At 42.4% G+C, this 19,262-nt stretch overlaps 1 protein-coding gene across 3 annotated transcripts in view; it reads right to left on the bottom strand.

The window, feature by feature from the left end:
- The window catches only part of LOC119647011 (gamma-aminobutyric acid type B receptor subunit 2), a 203,403-nt gene that overhangs the window by 110,918 nt on the left and 73,223 nt on the right, over window positions 1–19,262 (bottom strand). For all 3 annotated transcript variants that reach the window (XM_038047748.1, XM_038047750.1, XM_038047749.1), the window contains exon 2: window positions 6,665–7,645. In XM_038047748.1, coding sequence (XP_037903676.1) covers window positions 6,665–7,339 — 675 coding nt within the window. In that variant the 5' untranslated portion in view covers window positions 7,340–7,645. The remainder of the gene's footprint in view (window positions 1–6,664; window positions 7,646–19,262) is intronic.

Genomic DNA, 19,262 nt, shown 5'->3' with positions numbered 1-19,262 from the left:
CTAGATAGCTTTTAGGGATATCGAATCAGTAGACCTCAGCACAAAACCGGGATGTCTGGAGTTCCTTATTAAGGCTCGCCTAGACCGGATACCGGTTGTTGCGCCGTAGATGATGATGATGTATTTCTAATTGATGTTAAAGAAAGACCGGTTAACACATCCTGTTTTCGACGCGTAACGAATCGTTTGCGACATCATTAGAAAAATTCTCTGAATTGTTTGCCATCTCATCATCAGATTATTTAAACAAGCCAGCTAACTAATCGATGTCAACATCCACTAGCAACACTTAGAAAACTAATGACCAGTTCACATCCAGACAGGCCATTCAAAGAAACCACACCACAATCCTTAGACAGATTTAATGAGGTGGGAAAGCTGAGCATGGTTAAAGTGATCATCAAGGTTGCCTATGCTGAATCAGCTTCCCAATTCATTAACAACTCAGGAAACTGGAAGCTAGACGCTTCAGATATGAAAGATTTTGTGTATTTCTTTTATAAAGAAGTTTGAGTGTGCATTTGTCCCATTAGCATGTAGTACGTAAAATATGCATATATTATGTGAAAATTTCCACTTTCAAGTGATATTGGCATCCATAGTCTTGAATTTGCAGAGAAGCGACAGTTTTAACCTAGTATAAATTTGTTAGCAATAGTGCGATTTTCACCACATTTAGCAGGATCAGGCTCTATACTGTAGTCTATATTGTTGCAAAATTTTGTAATTCTAGGGTGAACTTAAGGGGGGTTTTCCTATCAATTACTAAAAATTATAGTAATGTACTATTATTAACTTTATTTGAACATGTATCGGTATGGAGGGTATATCGGAGCCTAGGCACCATATAGTGGCAGCCCCTGATTTTTTTCTGATTTTTCGGTTTGGTAGTTTCTGAAAATGGGTTCGTTAAAAAAATGACCAATTTCCACCCCCCGCACTCCCCACCTTTTCAACAAATGTCGAAACTAAGACCGGTTTCGAAAAGTGCTAACCGATATCTTTCATTTGATACACCACATGACTATATTTGATGAAAAAAAAATGTACACCCACGTTTTGCATGTATGGGGACCCCCCCCTTAAATTCGACGTAAAAGGATATAACTCACTATATGCGTGAGCGTTCACAGTTCCCACCTTTCTACCAAATTTGGTGCCAATCGCTATAACCGTCTCCGAGAAAAGTGCGTGTGACGGACAGACAGACAGACGGACAGACAGACAGATTGTAAACCGATTTTAATAAGGTTTTGTGTTTACACAAACCCTTAAAAATGGCACCCGAATGTGGTGTACCATTCATTAGCTCCGGACCAATTCCAATTCCAACTTGCCAAAGATAATCTTTACCGGTAGCCAGTTTCGTTTTGGTGAACCAGATAGGGAAAATCAGTGGAAACTGTTTTCGTGTTGTATTTGGGGCTTTTGCAAGGGAGCGTCCCGTAGGTCTCTGGAAAACGGAACTCGTCAGTTCGGTAGTGCCTTCTTGACTTATGCATACTCTTTTCCCTTACCTTCAAACGAATTAAATACCATAATAACTTTTCATGCATGGTTGCTAATCCCTTTTCTTTTGCGGCGAGGTAGAGGCTGCAGGCATCAGGTTCGAAGCGAATACTTTCCATCTATTTAGCCCTTTAATTCTAGCATAGAAAAAAGTGAAGAACTAAACCCCCAATATGTCGGTGCAAAAACTTGTACCGTGCTCACTGATGATTATGTCGTCATTGCAGGCGACCTCAATGGTCATATGGGTGAAAAGGCAGACCCAACAAGTGCCATAGGGGAGAAGGCTTTGGAGCGCACAATGAAGGCAGCGAGAGTCGATTTTGGGGACATCCATCACTTTGCGATTATGAATATATTGTTTATTAAACTATTGTCTCATCTTCCTACATTTTATAGTAAGAATAGTAAAACGAAAATCGACTATATTATCATAACACGACTGCATTTTACCCGCGCATCTACTGCAAAGTCGTTCCCCATGAGCCCATCGCACCTCAACATCGACCGTTAATTGCCGTCTTTCGAATAAAACCACCGATAAAACAGCGTGAGGATCATACTGTCCCGGCGACCGCATTAAATGGCGATTTTATCAGAAAAAAAGAAGAAATAACCTCACGACATTACCAACCATTACAAATGACGAAAAATCGTTGAACCAAGTTAAAGACGCGATCCACAAAGCTCAAGAAGGAAACTTAAACCGTAAAGGAGAGTGAAGTACCGGCCAAATTTTGCCTACCAGAATTATCTCTTCCGCTTCTATAAAGAAAAGTGGAAGACAGACATGTTGGTTACTTGAAAGAAGCTGAGCTTATATCGCTATGTTGAAATGAATCCTCGAAGACAGGACACCGGGAACCTGGGAAGCCTTCAAGCCGACGGCAATGAAAACGGATATTGTGAAAGAAGGTGGAATTTCTTGGAAATTCGGTTTAACAAAATCTGTGATATTGGATCGCTAAATGGAGCTAGCATCTTTTTCTATGACGGAACCTCAGACAGGTAGTGTCCTCATGTTAAAATTGATAGAGGCAACCCCGATGAGACAAGTCTGTTCCTCGGACCTAGCTACAGTCATCTTAAAATACCCGATTAATAGCGAGAGGATGAATGTCATAGCCTTAATGGGAGGAGCTATTTGATTTCATCACCTCAGCTGATTCTATGATTGCGAATGTAGGGTGTGCCAACACATTCGTGAGGCTATGCAATCCTCGGGGTCTCTAAGCGAAGTAAGCGGTTAATCAATCGAGGTATCTGGCTTTGGAATGACGACGCTGAAATAAAGGTCCGTGAAAAGAAACGCCACTACTAGTTTCTCAAGTTGCCAATAGGAAAGCAAAGAAAGCGACCACTGTCACCCGAGTAATTGATTACAAAGATCTTGACGGTAAACTAGACACTAGAGATAACGAGAGAGATTTATATCGATTTGTCAAAGGCCGACACGAACAGACACCGGTTATCGACAACTTTTGTTGCGTTAATGACAAGAACGGTACTTTGCTTACCGACCGACGAGCCGCAACGGATAGATGGCGAGAATATTTTGAGCAGAAATTAACTGAAGAATTTGTAGATTCAGATGTCCTCTTCGACAACACCAAGTACCAGAAGAAGTCGTAAGCTGGGTTAACTTGCTGTTACTTTGTCTCCAAGAAGTTCATTCAAGTGCTTCTCCCCTCTAAGACTGTACTCCCTTCTAATTTATGGCTTAAATTTCCTTCTTGCGAGGCTCTCTCTCCCGTTTTCTGCAGTCAGGTTTCCAGTTCCTGCCTTATGAAAGTTTCTGTACTACCTTTTCTGACTGGCTGCGTCGTGCACAGTGGGTGAAAGCTTTCCGCTGCAGTAAAGATCATATCTTCCACCGATTTCCCCGTAGGTAACAAAAATCTGGCAATCTGAATTGTTTGTTCGGTTTCTGCAATAGAAGACACAGGTTTTATCTTTCTCGCTAGGTTAGACTAGACATGACTATGACAGGATTTAATTTTCTAGCTGAAAATACAGATCATCTTCTATAACCTTTCTTGCCTCCTAGGAGTAAATAGCACTTCAGGGGCAATCGCATTTTTACGCCCCCGGTCCTAGCTGACTGTGCAGAATTTGAAAATCAACAGTTTTGATCACCTTTTGATCTTTGTTTACGATTCGGAGTTCAGAGCCGTGATCAGAGTGAGAGAAACCCATCAGCGACTACAAACCAGTTTCTATATTTAAGGCATTCATGAAATTTTTTCAATAGCAGAATACACAAGCAAGGCAAAGAAAATGGGCAGGTACATATACTGCTTATGTGGGTGCAGATAAGTGTATGTATGCCACAGCCACCCTTTTACATGCCTTTTAATAATAATAATAATAATAATCGTTGGCACAACAATCCATATTGGATCAGGGCCTTGAAGTGTGTTAGAGCACTTCATTCAAGACCGTAACGGTACACTACAGTAGACTGTAGGAGACAATGTGGTCAGCATTGCGCTCGCCCGAGATTATTACCCTGATTTGACTCAGGTACTCATTCACAGCTGAGTCGACTGGTATCCGACGTCAAATCACGATACAAATCCCTCTGCCACCAGCGAGATTTGAACCGCGACCTTCTGTACGACAGCCTTGTGCTCTAACCACTCAGCTATCCGAACACATGCCTTTTAAACAGTAGTATAATTCTTGGCTTATGGCAGAGAGACTCTTAAATCCTTTTGGAGTCGGATGCCAAGAAACTGTTTCAACAAGGGGCATCGTTGACATAAGCGTTAATAATAGTGGAAACAGTGTTGCAGTGTCACTTTCATTTTCGGTATTGGAAATATCAACCATTCATTATGTCAATAATACCAGCCGAGCTCATTCTGGACATAATGACTACAGCTCCAAGCAGCTAGGGTTGCGTTCCCAAAGTTGGTTCATTTGAATTCATCGTAAAACGATGTTACTCACCGCATGTATATGGGTCTTAATTCCACCTTCCCACCAAATTTCATATCACTAAATATAACCATTTCTATGAACGGTGTCAAACGACAGACAGACAACGGACAAACAGACTGATCACCGATTTTAGTGAGGGTTTCTTTTACATAAAATATTAAAAACCTTAGCCAGGAACTACCATTAGAAATACATTTAGCAATATGCAACACAATCAGGTTGATGTAGAAACAACAACAAAAACTGTTATTGATAGTTATCGAAATGTTAGAAAATATTTGTATTAACCTTGAAACTATTTAAAGGGGTCTAGGGTTTCGCGGGAAGTTAAAAGGTGAGAAATTTTTGCAAATTCAATTGAGAATGAAAATCATATTTTCAAAATTAATATTTTAAAGTTAGTAGATGTTGGGAAGAGAAATAGAGAATTGAACGGAATGAAAGGGCGAACGAACTGTGAACGCTGTAAAGCCACGGACATTACAGCTTGGTCACATGAGAAAGGTTCCAGAGAGTTAGAAACAAACTCGAGATTACTTTTATTTTCTGCACAACGAATGAGGTAAAGGAAACTCAATAAATGATTTACTCCATGCCGGATTAACGATCAATAATAATCCCCTGAATTTGCTAAAGCGACCGAGGATTAGAAGATGAAGATGAAGTAGGCAAGAATGACGGAAACTACTAGTTCATTTTATGCGACATAAATAAACGAATCGACCATTATAGATTAAGAACCGCAATCTACCTCCCGTTCTTAGCAACACATATGTTACAATAGGTACCAATGGGGGAACAATTTAATAATTAACAATTTTCGAACAATTCTATTTTGATGACGTTTTAACAGATTTCAGCGAGTTAGACCATATAAAAAAAATACAAACCGATTTGATATCAACTCTACTGAAGGGGGGTTTTCATCTTTGGAAATAAAGCTAAGCTAATCATCACAACTTATAACGTTTATCGAGAGACCCACCACCTAATTTTGGATTCACCTAGGAAGCAAAAACAAAAGGTTTGTAATAGCACCCAGGACAGGATGTATTTTCAAGGTACATCTACCTGGGAAGACGAATGCACCATTTTATCAGAAGTAACCTCAAAAAATTTGTATTTCAGCAAGTAGTCATTCAAAATAGAATGGAATGACGAAATGTTGGGAAATACATGAAACTCTGGTTGGATATCCTTTGATGGATAGGATACACAAACAAGGCTATTGTACATTATACATATATATAGATTCGGCTTAGCCTATCCTACTTCAGTTTATTTTAGAGTGATGGACAAATAGGGGGCCCCAATTATTACCATCCACTATGCCACTAAAGGACTCCAAGACGTGAGGTTTCACGTCTATTGGATAATAGCGTTGTTTCGTTGTTGGAGGCTACTACAGATTTAAAGGAATGACAGTATTGGTATAAAAAAATGTTGCTGAACTCCAAAGCGGGGCTAACATGAACTCAGAAACCACCAACAACTAAGAAGGCATCCTTTACGAATCGAATAGACCTCATTCATTAAGATTCCACACCAGATGAGGGGGATCATTTACCAACGCCATTATCGCATATAGGTATATTACCTGTCGACTACCATTTTTCATGAAATAGTCCACCATTAGCCCAACGCAATATCTTCGTCGCCATTACCGCAAGACGCCGTTCATTGTTTTTGTTAGTCAGCCAATACTCCGAACCATAGAGACACCTATTGTGTAACATCATTTCATCCTGAAGTAAGCAGTGAAACAGCCGACTATGAAGCTTTAACTCTTGAAAACTTTCAAACGGAAGAGCAAAATTTTCCGGTCGCCATCAAAAATTCAAATAAGTCATTATATGAAGCTCTTCAAAAGGGAATAGAAGGAATATTTATCAGATCATGCAAGGAAGAAACAAATCGCAGATCTCATGCAATCATCATCAACATCTGGACCCAGTTAAAGTTTCGCTAACATATTCAACTTTTCCACTTAGATTGTATCCATTGCTAGCTACAGGTTTCTCTGTCTGCCTCTTTCCTAGGGTTTTCTCCAACTAAGTGAAAGGAAGTTTATAATTTGCAAACTAACTAACAAAGGCTTGTCCAGAGAAAGTTGTTGTAAGTCACACTTTTCACAAGCAAATACGAAAATGCTGAGTCAGTTCGTAGGGAATGTCTGTTTTCATTCCGAATATATTATTCCTGGTAAGCTTACCTCCGTGTCGTTTGTTACAAGCTCAAGAGTGTATCCAGGCAACAGTTTCTGCTGATTGATATGTTGCACAGCCATTTGAGCAGCGGCCAACTCGCTCAACCCCTCGGGGCGTACCCCCGCTCTCGTACTCAATTCGAACAGCCCTAAAAGAACAATTCTTCCCTTGGAGTTTCGTGTTACACTTTCACTTTGCCAGCTGCGCTCCTTCTCGAAAACCTCATTCACCTTGAACGGATTTACAAGAACTAATGAGAAACTTTTCTTCGTAGCCGCCAGCTTTTTTGTCCTTCTAATCCTAAGGATATCACTGTAATTTGCACTATTAGCACCTTCACCACCCGACACCTGTAATTTACGTGACGTCACGTTGAGTTCACCGGGTACTATCCAATGCTTTCCAGGGTTATGCACACTGACGGTGGTCGCCCGGACACTGTTAACCCGAACGCTATCGCCATCGACAATTCTGGGCGGACGGAGGAGATTGTTAACGTCGTTTTTGTTAAGACTTGTGTCATGTTGGGATGTTTTGTTACAGCTACTCGTATTACAATGTTGGTCAATGAGATTTGGTCCTAGATACGTGGAGTAGGCGGGCAGAGGAAGGGAGCTGGTCATGAAATATAGCAGAAGAATTGAATCTAGTAGAGCACAGTGGGGGTTAAAGCGTAGCATTGTCTCCCTTGTTCGCTGGTATTATCCTGTAATTGCGGTCCCGAGTTATCCTAATGGCTTGTCCCGTTTTTGCTCCAACTGCTGGTATTACAGGTGATTGCTCTGTTGTCTGGCAGAAATCATCTTGCCTGTCGGTTTTGTTAATCCGGTTTTGATTGAATCGAGACCATTATCTCTTTGGTAAAAATAATGCTGATGTGTCCATTTACTCAGATAATCATATTGAGAGATATTGCTTATTGAGCGCCTAATTTTGGCAACGGCCTGCTGGCTGCGCTGAGGCCATTGTTGTGGGTACTATTCAACCTGAAATAGAAAGAAATGAAAATGTATCATTGCAGGGAGTAGTAATGAAAAAACTCAATTCAAAGAATGAAAAAAGTAACGAATGAGTACACATTAAGAGTGTCTATTCCAACCATTATGTGGGCCGGCGTGATATTGATTTGTTGTTTCCTAAACACAAATTTCAGCGGGCACTCTATCTGTCTTACTGTTAGAATCAAATAAGATTCAATTGTCTAAATTAAAGTAATAACCCACTTTATGATCAATTGATTTGAGTATATAAGTATACTCCACGACGGAGATTAAACAAGGTACCAAAGCCCCCGCCTCCGTGTTATTGAACTTCGCAGTAACAGTGGCATACGACGCAAAACGCTGAAGATTTGGATAAATGCGGGTTTAGAGATTCAATTTATATAACAACGTGTGGTCCCGAAAACAATCAGCTTCATCGCTTTTCTGTATACGACAGTCTGAAGGAGACTGCTGCATATTTATCCAGCTCAAAATGATATTCCGAAAGATGGGAATCGGTCCAACAAAATGGGAAGGGTTCAAGGATAATATGCTCTTAAGTATTGTATGGTATATAGTACAGCAATCTTCGACAAAATCTGGGAAATGCCCATTTGTTCCCACAAACAGCTACCTAGGATTTGGTAGCTGTTCTTACCCGCAAAGAAAATAATAGAACCCAACTTTCGTGACACACTATATTGAAGCATGATTTGAAATACGATTTACATTGTTAACTCTGGGTTTCCGTTTGCAATGTAATGTCAAATATTGCCAACTAATTTTCAGGTTAATTTCATGAACACCTCCGTCCCGTTCAAATCCTGGGAAGTATCAAAGAATGCTACATGCTCCGTTATCATTAACTTGGATATGTAGATTCAGTTGAACCATACCTGATTAGCAGTGATCTGCCTTTAGCTGCGAGATCTCCACCTCCAATTACGTCGGGACTAACCACCGAAACCCATAATTTTTTTGACGGATAGGACAGGTGAATGAACTTACCCACAGAGTGTTGGAGTACCGCCGCCAGCCTACCGCCTAAGCACCCCCCCATCTTCAGGGAGCAAGCTTGGAATCGTTTGTCACATTATTTCGGTCTAGCCCCCGAGCTGTGCCACCTTAAGGACTGTTCAAACCAAAAAATTCCTTTCAACTTCGGGAAAGGAGAGAAGGAAGAGAACTATTACTTCGAGGAAGATCCAGCCCGTAATTCGGCTCCACCGCTGTGTATTAGCGTCCGCTGTGGATCTCTTTTCTCTAAAACCGTAATCCGAGAGGATAAGTCTCCGGCAGCAAGTATCACTTTAGCGAGCCCACCTCTGATGAGCTCCTCGAGCACTTTTCCGGCAGTGTCAAAGTGATTGGTTTACAGACGACAACTCAGGGTCCCTTTGCTGATCGACGCTAGCCCCGTATCTTTCAAAGGGAAGGAAAAATGCCCTCTTTCAGGCACACGTTCAATGCGCCAAGCAGTGTGTCTAGCTGATGTTGGGACACCGTTTGTATACCTCTGCTGGGATAACATCGGTTCCGGGCGCCTTCTTGTTTTTCATAGAGAGGACTACCCCTTCCAATTTTTTATAAAGAAAAGTGGGCAGCCCTCGACGCTATCCACGTTATTGTAATCAACCCGTGCGGGATGCGCAGCTAATAGTGCCCGTACAATGCGGTTCATCTACCTGGCGTTAAGTGAACTGGATTTCGTCAGAGTCTTGATTTTTCGCGTTACCGGTAACCGAGTCCACATGGGTTCTCCATTAACCTTGTCGGCCAGGTCCTGCCAGCAAAGAGCCTAGCTTCTGTTCGTTACGCTGCGGAGTCTCCTTTTCGCTGATCTATACTCTGTCATTGTGGTACACGCCTCTTCCTGGCCGTTTAAACGCTGTGATAATCGGCGGAGTTTGTGACACTCTTTCCGGAGCTCTGCAATTTCCGGTATCCACCTCTACGCCCCAAGTCCAGCAACGTCTCATTCGGTGTTAGATAAAGACCGGAAAACGTTACCCCGACCGAATCTGGACAAAACCATCCCTGGGCCTTGGGCAAGAACCCTAAAGTGGGTGTTATGATACGTTACATCGGGATGCCATGAGCTGGGTCCTTTTTTCGGTACTGTTCAATGATGAACACTAGGTCAGCTTTTATCTCCGTACTGAACTGCGCTAGCAATTCATGAACGGTTGCACTCCGGTCCATATTGATCTATAGGATGCGGATCGTGCTAACCGCATCCTTGCTCTTTCCAGTTCCGTTCACAACGCGCTCATCAGACATGTTACGATTCCTGCATAAGGCGCATCCCTCCCTTTCGTCGTAGGTATTCGCTTTATATATCTCTCGGCATCCATCTGCGGCATTTTGCCCTCCTGTTAGGCCCCTGGCAGGTTGCAAACCTCTACCTATGCTCTAAATATCTATAACATTCGATGAAAATTTGAAATTGGATATTTTCGGAAAGTCGCGGCTGATGGCCTCTTCTTCTTCGTTGTTTCTTGTGAGGCAGTTAAGGTCTCGAGTTTTGTGTAAGCCCGCGGGTTCTAAGCTAGAAATCAAAGCTTTCTCTCCCAGTATCTCCTTCCCTACTTCACAAAATGCACATTTATTTTTTGTCTTCAGACCTAATTCGATGAGGGTTCCACCAACCTTACTTTTCTGCATGGAAGATACTTCTGCTCCGCTATCTCTAGGCTTGATTCTAAAACGCATTTCGCTGCGGATTTCCACAAAGGTCTTGCCGTCGTTCGGCTTAATAGGCAGAGCTGGCCTTTAGATCTCTTCTAGTGCTCCACTATTCGTATTCGCCTTAATTTTAAGCAGAGATTTTTCTGACGACGTAATTGCCTCTTGCTCTGCTTCGTCTTCTTGTTTTGAACCCTGGGTGGATTCCCCTTCAAATGCCTTTCCTCTTTTTGTTGTTTCCCCAGTTCGCACTTCGTTCCGTTTGTCGCTTGCAATGCCCTCTACGGGGGCCCGATTGCTGCTACTTTCGCGCATCATCAGCTCTCCATGTTCGCCTGTAGTACGAAATATGATCAAGAAGTTCCTCCAGTTCTATCAGCAAAGGTGTCACCTTTGCTGCTGCTTTTGGAGGGAAGTTGAAAACCAAATGTGCCTCACAACTGCCGCGTATTTCCTCTTCGGTATTCGCAAAAACAGTCGACTGCGCTCCCACTCGGCTTACATTCGAAGCCATCTACTCAGTTTCAGTATTTTCCACTGTGCCGATTTTCGCAACAACAGCAATGTGTGATACTGCCTGGATTGCGTCTTCGTCCTGGATACCGCATTCACGTCAGTACTTCTTTTTTATTTACAAATCCTGATGTCTTGTCGCTAGCACTACTTGCTTGGACACCCTGGAGACCCAAGCGACGGATCGTAAGGGACCCAATAAGGATCGCGGATAACCCCTGAGGGAAGAAGTACCCATAACAGTGAACTGGAACTGATAAACAGTAAGAATATCTTCAAATGACGAAGAGGAAGAAAAGGAGGTCCGAAGCCATTTTCCATATGGAAAATGTGATATCAACATTACAGTTCCATTCCATGTAATACTGAATTGTGAAGAATAATCCACAGAAGCGAAGGCAAAATTAACTGACTTCTTTTAAAACCTCCCATTTGAAGTTGTCAGCTGTGACCAGTAATTGAACAGCCGTGAAAGCGCGTGTCTGAAGATCTAGTAAAGCAAATTCAAGCGTCACCATCTAAAGGAACTCCATATGGGGTCACCCTAGAAAGAACCTTTAAAACAAAGGATCAATGGATATCAGATTTGGTTCACCTTTCGGTGAAACGATGTGAAACCCGTAGCGGTATCTAAGCCATTGACGAATACGACAATTTTCCCACAAGTGTAGCTTCCATCAGCTGTCGCTTGACGGTTTCAATTGCCTGGATAACCTCTGGGAATCAGGAGGGAGTTTAACATGCACAAGAATCTTCACAGGTCCTTGCACTTTGACAGGGTTCGGTTTGCTGCCTTCAGAGGTTATTACGTGGCCGAGGAATCTCAACTGCGGTTGTAATAACTTATATTTCTCACCAATAAGTGCTAGACCTACCTCAAGTAGACATTGGAAAATGCACTCGAGGTGCTCTAAATGTTCAGATCTAGAGAAGGATGCAACTAGAACCTCACTCAAATATGCAAAGCAGAAGTATAGACTTCGTAATTCAGAGTAGATGAATCACTGAAAGATTTGCGTAAATAATATTATAATTCAAAATTCATTCTTGCGAACAAGAAGGATACAAAAGGTGTGAGTTTGGTGATATGACTTGGTTCTTGGTCTTGGCCCAAGGTCGAGAAAGTGCATTGAGTTTAGTGATCATGTAAACTGGCAAAGACCAACAGGTCTGTAAATACCGTTCTTAAGAAGTTCTTCGCACTCTGTCTGTGCAACTGCGCTGGCTATGGACGCACCTTAGAAAGATAGACGAGCCAGCAGTGTTGGGATGGTGCGGAACATAATACTTAATTGGTTCATGCTCGGCAATAATGTAACGGTATTTTTGAAGAAGTGAGGGAATACGTGAAGTGGCAATGTCTTCAAAAACGATGGAACGAGTGTTAGAAGTGCATGTTGAGATTCTTCCTGATCTTACGTTAAGAGGTTGTCAATCTATTGTGTATATCCACTAGCAATCTATAGTGGCACAGGAAGTCGGGGTTAAAGTTTGCAGTTTTGATATCCTTTGTAATGAAGCGGCAAAGTAACATTTGTTGAAGGCGAAACCCATATCTACTTACCTATAGTCATAAACCGGATTGGTTAAGTGTCATGGTACTGCATCTCGGATAGCTGTTACCTGACCAAGTTTTGTTCTTTGGGGAAAAGATGCAAGGACTGGTACATTTAGAGGCATTTTCGCTGAACGTTCGGTGGTACCTGGACGTATCAGCGCCCCTCTTCGGAATGGGGAGGTAGACAGTGACCTAGTCATAATTCCCGAACGCAACCCTCCCTGCTAACTAAGAAACGACATACGGCTTAAACCAGCAACTGATTACTTGGTACACTGACGGATCCCTCACAGCAGAGGGAGCAGGTGCCGGTGTCATTGGTCCAAGCAAAATGTACTTTGAGCCAATGGGCAGGTACACTAGCATATTCTAGGCGGAAATTTACGCCATAGACAAATGTGCCTCCTTTAATCTGCAAAGGAACTACAGGGGGCAGAACATAGCTATTCTCACCGATAGCCAAGCAGCGATCAAGGCACTTAAGTCCAACCAGGTGAACTCTAAACTGGTATGGGAATGGCTTGAGAGACTGAATACACTCGGCTCGTCCAACAAGGTCTGGATACTTTGGGTTCCAGGCCATGTTGGGCTGGAAGGCAATGAGGCAGCGGATGAACTAGCCAAGAAGGGAGCAGGGATGCCTTTACACGGGCCAGAACCCTTCTGTGGAATCGGAAACGGTTTCATGGCTATGAATCTAAGAAACGAAGAGAAACGGTTGAGGGAACTATATTGGGCGGGCCTATCAGGGATGGAGCAGTCCAGGGTGCTTATTGGAGGATACGAACCCATGCGCACAAAGGATTGCTTAAACCTCACCAAAAAGAACCTTCGAATCATAGTGGGAATTCTCACTGGTCATTGTCGGACATTGCCTGCAGGTTCTGTGAGGAGGAGGACGAAACCTCTATGCACGTCCTGGGACAGTGTCCGGCACTTGTGCAAAGTAGGTCGATACATCTGGGAGAACACTTAATACCAGATGCAAAGCTGGAACTTCTGGAAGTGGGGAACATACTAAAGTTCCTAACGGTCACAGGCCTGCTTGAGATACTATGATCAACAGCTGGACCACTTGAATTGAGGTTGATGGTATTGCGAAAACCAGGGGTCGGCAGTAGACATCATGGATTTAATCGGCCGCGGCGGCCAACGGTCTCTACAGTCATACCACCTATTTTCTTCATCTCGCCCAGCAGTTAGCTTGACGGACGAGCACCAAGCAGTAGCTCTACCAGTAAGTGATTTAGTTAAGCCATTTAACTCATTCACAGCCATTTAATAAGCTGCTTTCTTAGCCTTTCGTAGGAGTAATCTTGAAGCACGTCGAGAAAACGCTCAATCGTCTCCTCATCCAGTCCGTCAAGCCCCTGCTTAAACGTTTTGGTGTTCATGGTGACGTCGGACAACACAAATTGAAGTTCTCCTCGCCAAGTGAAGAAATTATCAAAATGAACCACGCTAAGAGAGATTAAAAAATGGAGACGAGGGTAGTCCACTCTTTTTAAAGAAGAGGTATGGGGTGAATTTACTCTAAACTTTCTTACGGAGCAATCTCGGGGACGATCCTAATCAGGGAGTTGACGAGCGTCAAAGCGGGTTCGCAGAGTCAAAATCGGAAGAAGTACGCAATATATATCTTGATATTCTGGAAGTGCGGAAGCATAAAAGCAGTAACTGTAGAGACAGTTTAGAAGAATGTCCACCAAGAGAGTAGGCAAATACAATGGGAGAAGATGGTAGCGAGTACTCTAATGAATGGCTTGCTAATATTTAGTGCCAACTCATTAACGGAGCATCAGTGCACCAGAGTGGGGAAAAGAGAGAGCCATCGGCATAAAAAGTAAGCGAAATGAGGAAAAAGGAAAATCATTGACGAACAATAGAAATTGTAGTGGGCCAAAATGGATCCATGGAAAAAGAAAAAACGAACGTGATACACAATCACCAAAAGAAACGCTACAGCATCGGTTAGAAGTATATGAGGCGAGTAACAAAATGGGCAAAGTTTAGCAAATTGGTGGCAGTCGATAGACGTTTAACAAAGCCATATTTTTCAAGGATTTTAAAACAGAAGTGGAGCAAAATCAAATGGTAACACTTAGCAAGAGCATGATTGCCTCTTTTGTGTTGGAATCCTGATAACTTTCGCTGTTAAAAATTATGTGCAGACAGAAGAAAATGATTGGTTTTGAAGAAATGGAGACCAGCGACGTAGGAAGGAGGATCTGAGAATTATCTAAGGCGAAACACAAGCGGTTTAAAAAGGACAGGATTAAGAGTTCAATTTAAGGGGGTCATCCCGTGTGAAGGCCGTTTTTTTGGCCTTTTTTAGATTTTTTTTGTGAAGAACTGGATAAAGATACAGATACGAATTTTTTACCATAGATTTACTAATATCTTGAGCGTGCATAGTAATTTTTCCAGTCGAATCGCTTAGTCGGTTATTAAAACACAGAGCAATTTATACACCTTTCTCCAAAAAAGGTGTTTTCCTGCTGCCACGCTGGAGGGCGCTTAAATCATCTTAAAGAAAAAAAGTAAACGGCATTTTAACATGCAGCCTTAACTACAGTCCGCAAACTAGGATTATTAAAAAATATTAAAAGCTAAATTTTTGGTGCCGTGTTAAACTTTTTTTTGCGAATTTTGGCGTTTTGTTACGACGTCTTCAATTATTAAAAAAAACTACTGAATGAATCGCAATTATCCTAGTTTGCGGGCCGTAGAAATATGTTATGAATTTCGTTTGATAGATTTTGGGCGAGAAAAACGTATTTAAAAAGTAGAATGCGATTTTCAACCACAAAATCTTAACTGACCGTTAATCTCCTATACCTAATCCATATACCTCAGGTTTCTTGAAGAAACACAAGTAAAGCCTTGGCTACAATTCTTACGATTTAAGCGAAGTCATTCAAACGTCATTTGGACCGATAAATACGTGGTTTATTACGGCGATCCACATAAATCTGGCATGTGACTTATCACGTGTTTAACACTATAATTTCCGAACCACTCCGAATATCGAAAAATGACTTTGTCTGTATATTCTACACAATTGATGCCAAAAAAAATTCGATCCCGCGAATCCGACACACGGGGTGACCCCCTTAAGTGGTTTATGGTGGGGTTAAGCTGCAAAGCAATAGGAGCTTATGAAGGTGCATAAAAAAGAAGGGCGAAAGTAGCTGTTGGACGGATTGAGGTGAGGCCGAGACCTTTAGGCTAGGTGTGCATAAGAGACTGAATTCCATAAATAAGGACGTCTCCGCCAGGTATATTTGCCAGCCCCGGGCTATTACTGTTACAATGAAAGAGTAGTAAAGATGCAAGCGATGCAGTATCACAAAAGCAATATCCTCTCAAAGTGTTGTACCACATTACAGTCCCCGAACTCAATCCAAACATCATCAAATATCACGATATTACTTAACATTAAAAACCACTTAGCATCTCCAATTTGGTGAAGATATTACTCTTGTGATAAATAATATCTTGTAATGTTCGGAACGACGTGATAATACTTTACAAGCCGTCACCCAAATACCACCGTTCTTCGCAGTATATGCGGCGGAGGTAGGCGCTTGTCAGATACCGAGCCAATGTCTGGTATCACTTGCACTTCCTGGTGTTTGAAATGAAAGGCGGATAATTTGAAGCCTAATAGCTTGGTTCTTAGACCTCTCACATTCTGGAAAAAATTGGGCGGCTGTAGAAGAGGCCCTGAATGATGAGAATAAGGCGATGTGCGGTGCAGTGCAATGCTACTATTGACGGGTGAAGGGTACCACCCCCGCCTCGCGAAGCAAGGGACCGTTTAATTTACTGGAGCAATGTACAGAGTGGAGGATGTGGCACCTGAAGGAGACTTAGGAATTGTGCAGGCGCCTTTCAGTTGGAGTTGGTTGGAGTGTCTGAGAGGTTTGTGCTGCAGTAGGTGACATTTGACGAAAAGTTAGCACGAATTTCAAGAAATCCACGAGTAAGACTAGACACTCTGGATATAATTACTTCCCAGGGTATCTACCAGCTCCTTACAAACAGCAAAGTTCATGCGAATGGACTGGAGAGGACGAAGTCGTGATACTTATATTGAAAAGCTAGAATTTAGGGGCACAATGAGTACAAACGAGAGATAAAAATGAAAAGTTCCACAGTCACTGGGTTTTTTACTTTATAAATTTTTAAATAATTTCCACCAAGTTAAACGTGCTCAATATTTTTGCTTAAAGAATAAAAATAAGAAGTCAAGGTAATTAATTGAAATAAAAAATTTAAAATATTGTGAAGAGGGTTTTCTCCTCTCGACGAATGGAAACAACTGTTTAAAAAATAAAAAAAAATAATGAAATTCTGAAATCGTGGCCGTTGGTAGTGCAGTGAACTTATTACCAATAATCCCCCCGCAAGGGTCACCGTCACAGCTTCCCTTGGACATTAGTGAGTTTATAACCAGGCAGGCTGAACCAGAGGGCCCACTGGACTTCTTGGACAAACCTCGGCAACAGTTTCAGACTTTGCAACCCATACCGCAATACACAGCTGCAAGACATTGTCTACCCACAACTCGATACACTCACAACCTCTTTCATATATTTGATTTCTCTTGGTAACAGGTCTCGCGACAGATAAAATGCATCCAATGTCACAATGTTGAGATTTTCAATGCCTTGGAGGGCATTCACCTCAATCAACGGGGCCCCGGTCCTGTCGAGAAATAGGAAAGGGTTCTTGTAGTATGGATACACAGTAAATATTGACACTCGCACTAGAAAGACCAAGGAACTCGCATGAGCTCTTCCGAAAGGGCACATTGATATTTACGCTTTACAGGAAGCCAAATGGTCTGTTTCCAAAAGCTGCGACATAGAACGAGCGGTTTTGTTAGCCCAAACTCAATAACGGTGTTGGCATTGCAATCTCTGAGGGTTTCCATGATGCCATTAAAGAAGTCGAACGATTTGATAACCGACTGATGAAGCTCACCATTATATCAACTGATTGCAATATTCACTTCTTCAGACAGGTCGGCCTGATGCCGAGAAAGATGCCTCATGACCTTGTACTTATGAATATATGCTTCATATAAGCAATTCTCTAAATCTTTATATTCTCATAAGAACGTGCAACGCACAGGATATCAAACACTTCTGCTGCATTAATGACAAGAACGGTACTTTCTTTCCCGATCGACAAGCTGCGACGGGTATCCGGTCCAGGCCTGCTTTAATAAGGAACTCCAGACATCCTGGTTTGCGCCGAAGTCCTGACCTACGCCATCGCTCCATCTCAGGCAGGGTCTGCCTCGTCTTCTTTTTCTACCATAGGTATTGCCCTTATAGACTTTCCAGGTGGGATCATCCTCATCCATACGGATTCAGTGACCCGTCCACCGTAACCTATTGAGCCGGATTTTATCCACAACCTGACGGTCATGGTATCGCTCATAGATTTCGTCGTTATGTAGGCTACGGAATCGTCCATCCTCATGTAGGGGCCAAAAATTCTTCGGTGTATTCTTCTCTCGAACGCGGCCAAGACTTCGCAATTCTTCTTGCTAACAACACAATTCTCCCAAGAATACATGAGGACTGGCAAGATCATTGTCTTATAAAGTAAGAGCTTTGACCCTATGGTGAGATGTTTCTGGCGAAACAGTTTCTGTAAGCTGAAATAGACTCTATTGGCTGACAACAACCGTGAGCGGATTTCATAATCGTAGCTGTTATCGGTTGTGATTTTCGACCCTAGATAGGAGAAATTATCAACGGTCTCAAAGTTGTATTCTCCTATCCTTATTCTTCCCGTTTGACCAGTGCGGTTCGATGTTGTTGATTGGTTGATTTTCGGTGCTGACGTTGCCACCATATACTTTATCTTGCCTTCATTGATGTGCAGCTCAAGATCTGGCACCAATTGCCGCCTGCTCAATCTGAATGAAGGCAGTTTGTTCGTCTCGGGTGGTTCTTCCCATGATGTCGATATCGTCAGCATAGGTGACGGGTAAATGGTGAACATTTTTGGAGCAGATTTCAAAGGAAGAAATCCTCCACTTGCATAACCACTGTCGAGATTTTAAGCGATTCCATCTGTTAGCGGAAGGTCGGAAGTAATAAATAATAAATCGAGGAAAGCAACCAAACAACGTGCGCTTGGTTCAATTACCTTATCATGATCTGAAGAGTATCGCCGTCGGTGTTCATCCAGGGAGCGCTCTTTCACCACCTCTTTCTTCTTGTTATGGACACTGTCAGTAGGGGCATCCAATGTCCAGCGCTCTATACACTGCTTTAAGCAGATAATATTTTCCTTACGTTCAATACGTCTCATGCAGCAGGTCGCAGATTAAATCTGAATAAAAATGATTTTTTTACGACAGATCCCCATAAAAAAGGCACTATCACACTAACAGTGGCATTAGCAAAATCTGGATGAAGTGGCGTTCCACAACTGGTTTTCTCTGTGATCGACGTATCGACGAACGTCTCAAATCTAAAATATAATGAACGGCGTCTCGCACTTATGGGGATCAGGGCGGGAGCACATTATGATCGCATCCGAAATGAGAACATCCGCGATCGACGTTGGGTTGTACCGATTGTGCATGCTAATGATAATTCATTTGCCAAGATTGGTCTAAACATCGAGGTCGATGGTAAGTGACCAAAAGGTCGGTGGAAACAAAGGTGGCTTGATATGCTGGATGGTGATCTGAAAACCTCGCGACTTGATCCAAATCAGGCTTTTAATAATAATCGTTGGCGCAGCAATCCATATTGAATCAGGGCCTTGAAGTGTGTTAGAGCACTTCATTCAAGACCGTAACGGTACACTAGGAGGCAATGTGGTCAGCATTGCGCT

The sequence above is a fragment of the Hermetia illucens genome, chromosome 1 (genome assembly GCF_905115235.1).
Source record: "Hermetia illucens chromosome 1, iHerIll2.2.curated.20191125, whole genome shotgun sequence".
Classification (NCBI taxonomy): Eukaryota; Metazoa; Arthropoda; class Insecta; order Diptera; family Stratiomyidae; genus Hermetia; species Hermetia illucens.
Note: the sequence above shows the minus strand (reverse complement) of the source record. Positions and strands in the feature narration are given on the sequence as shown.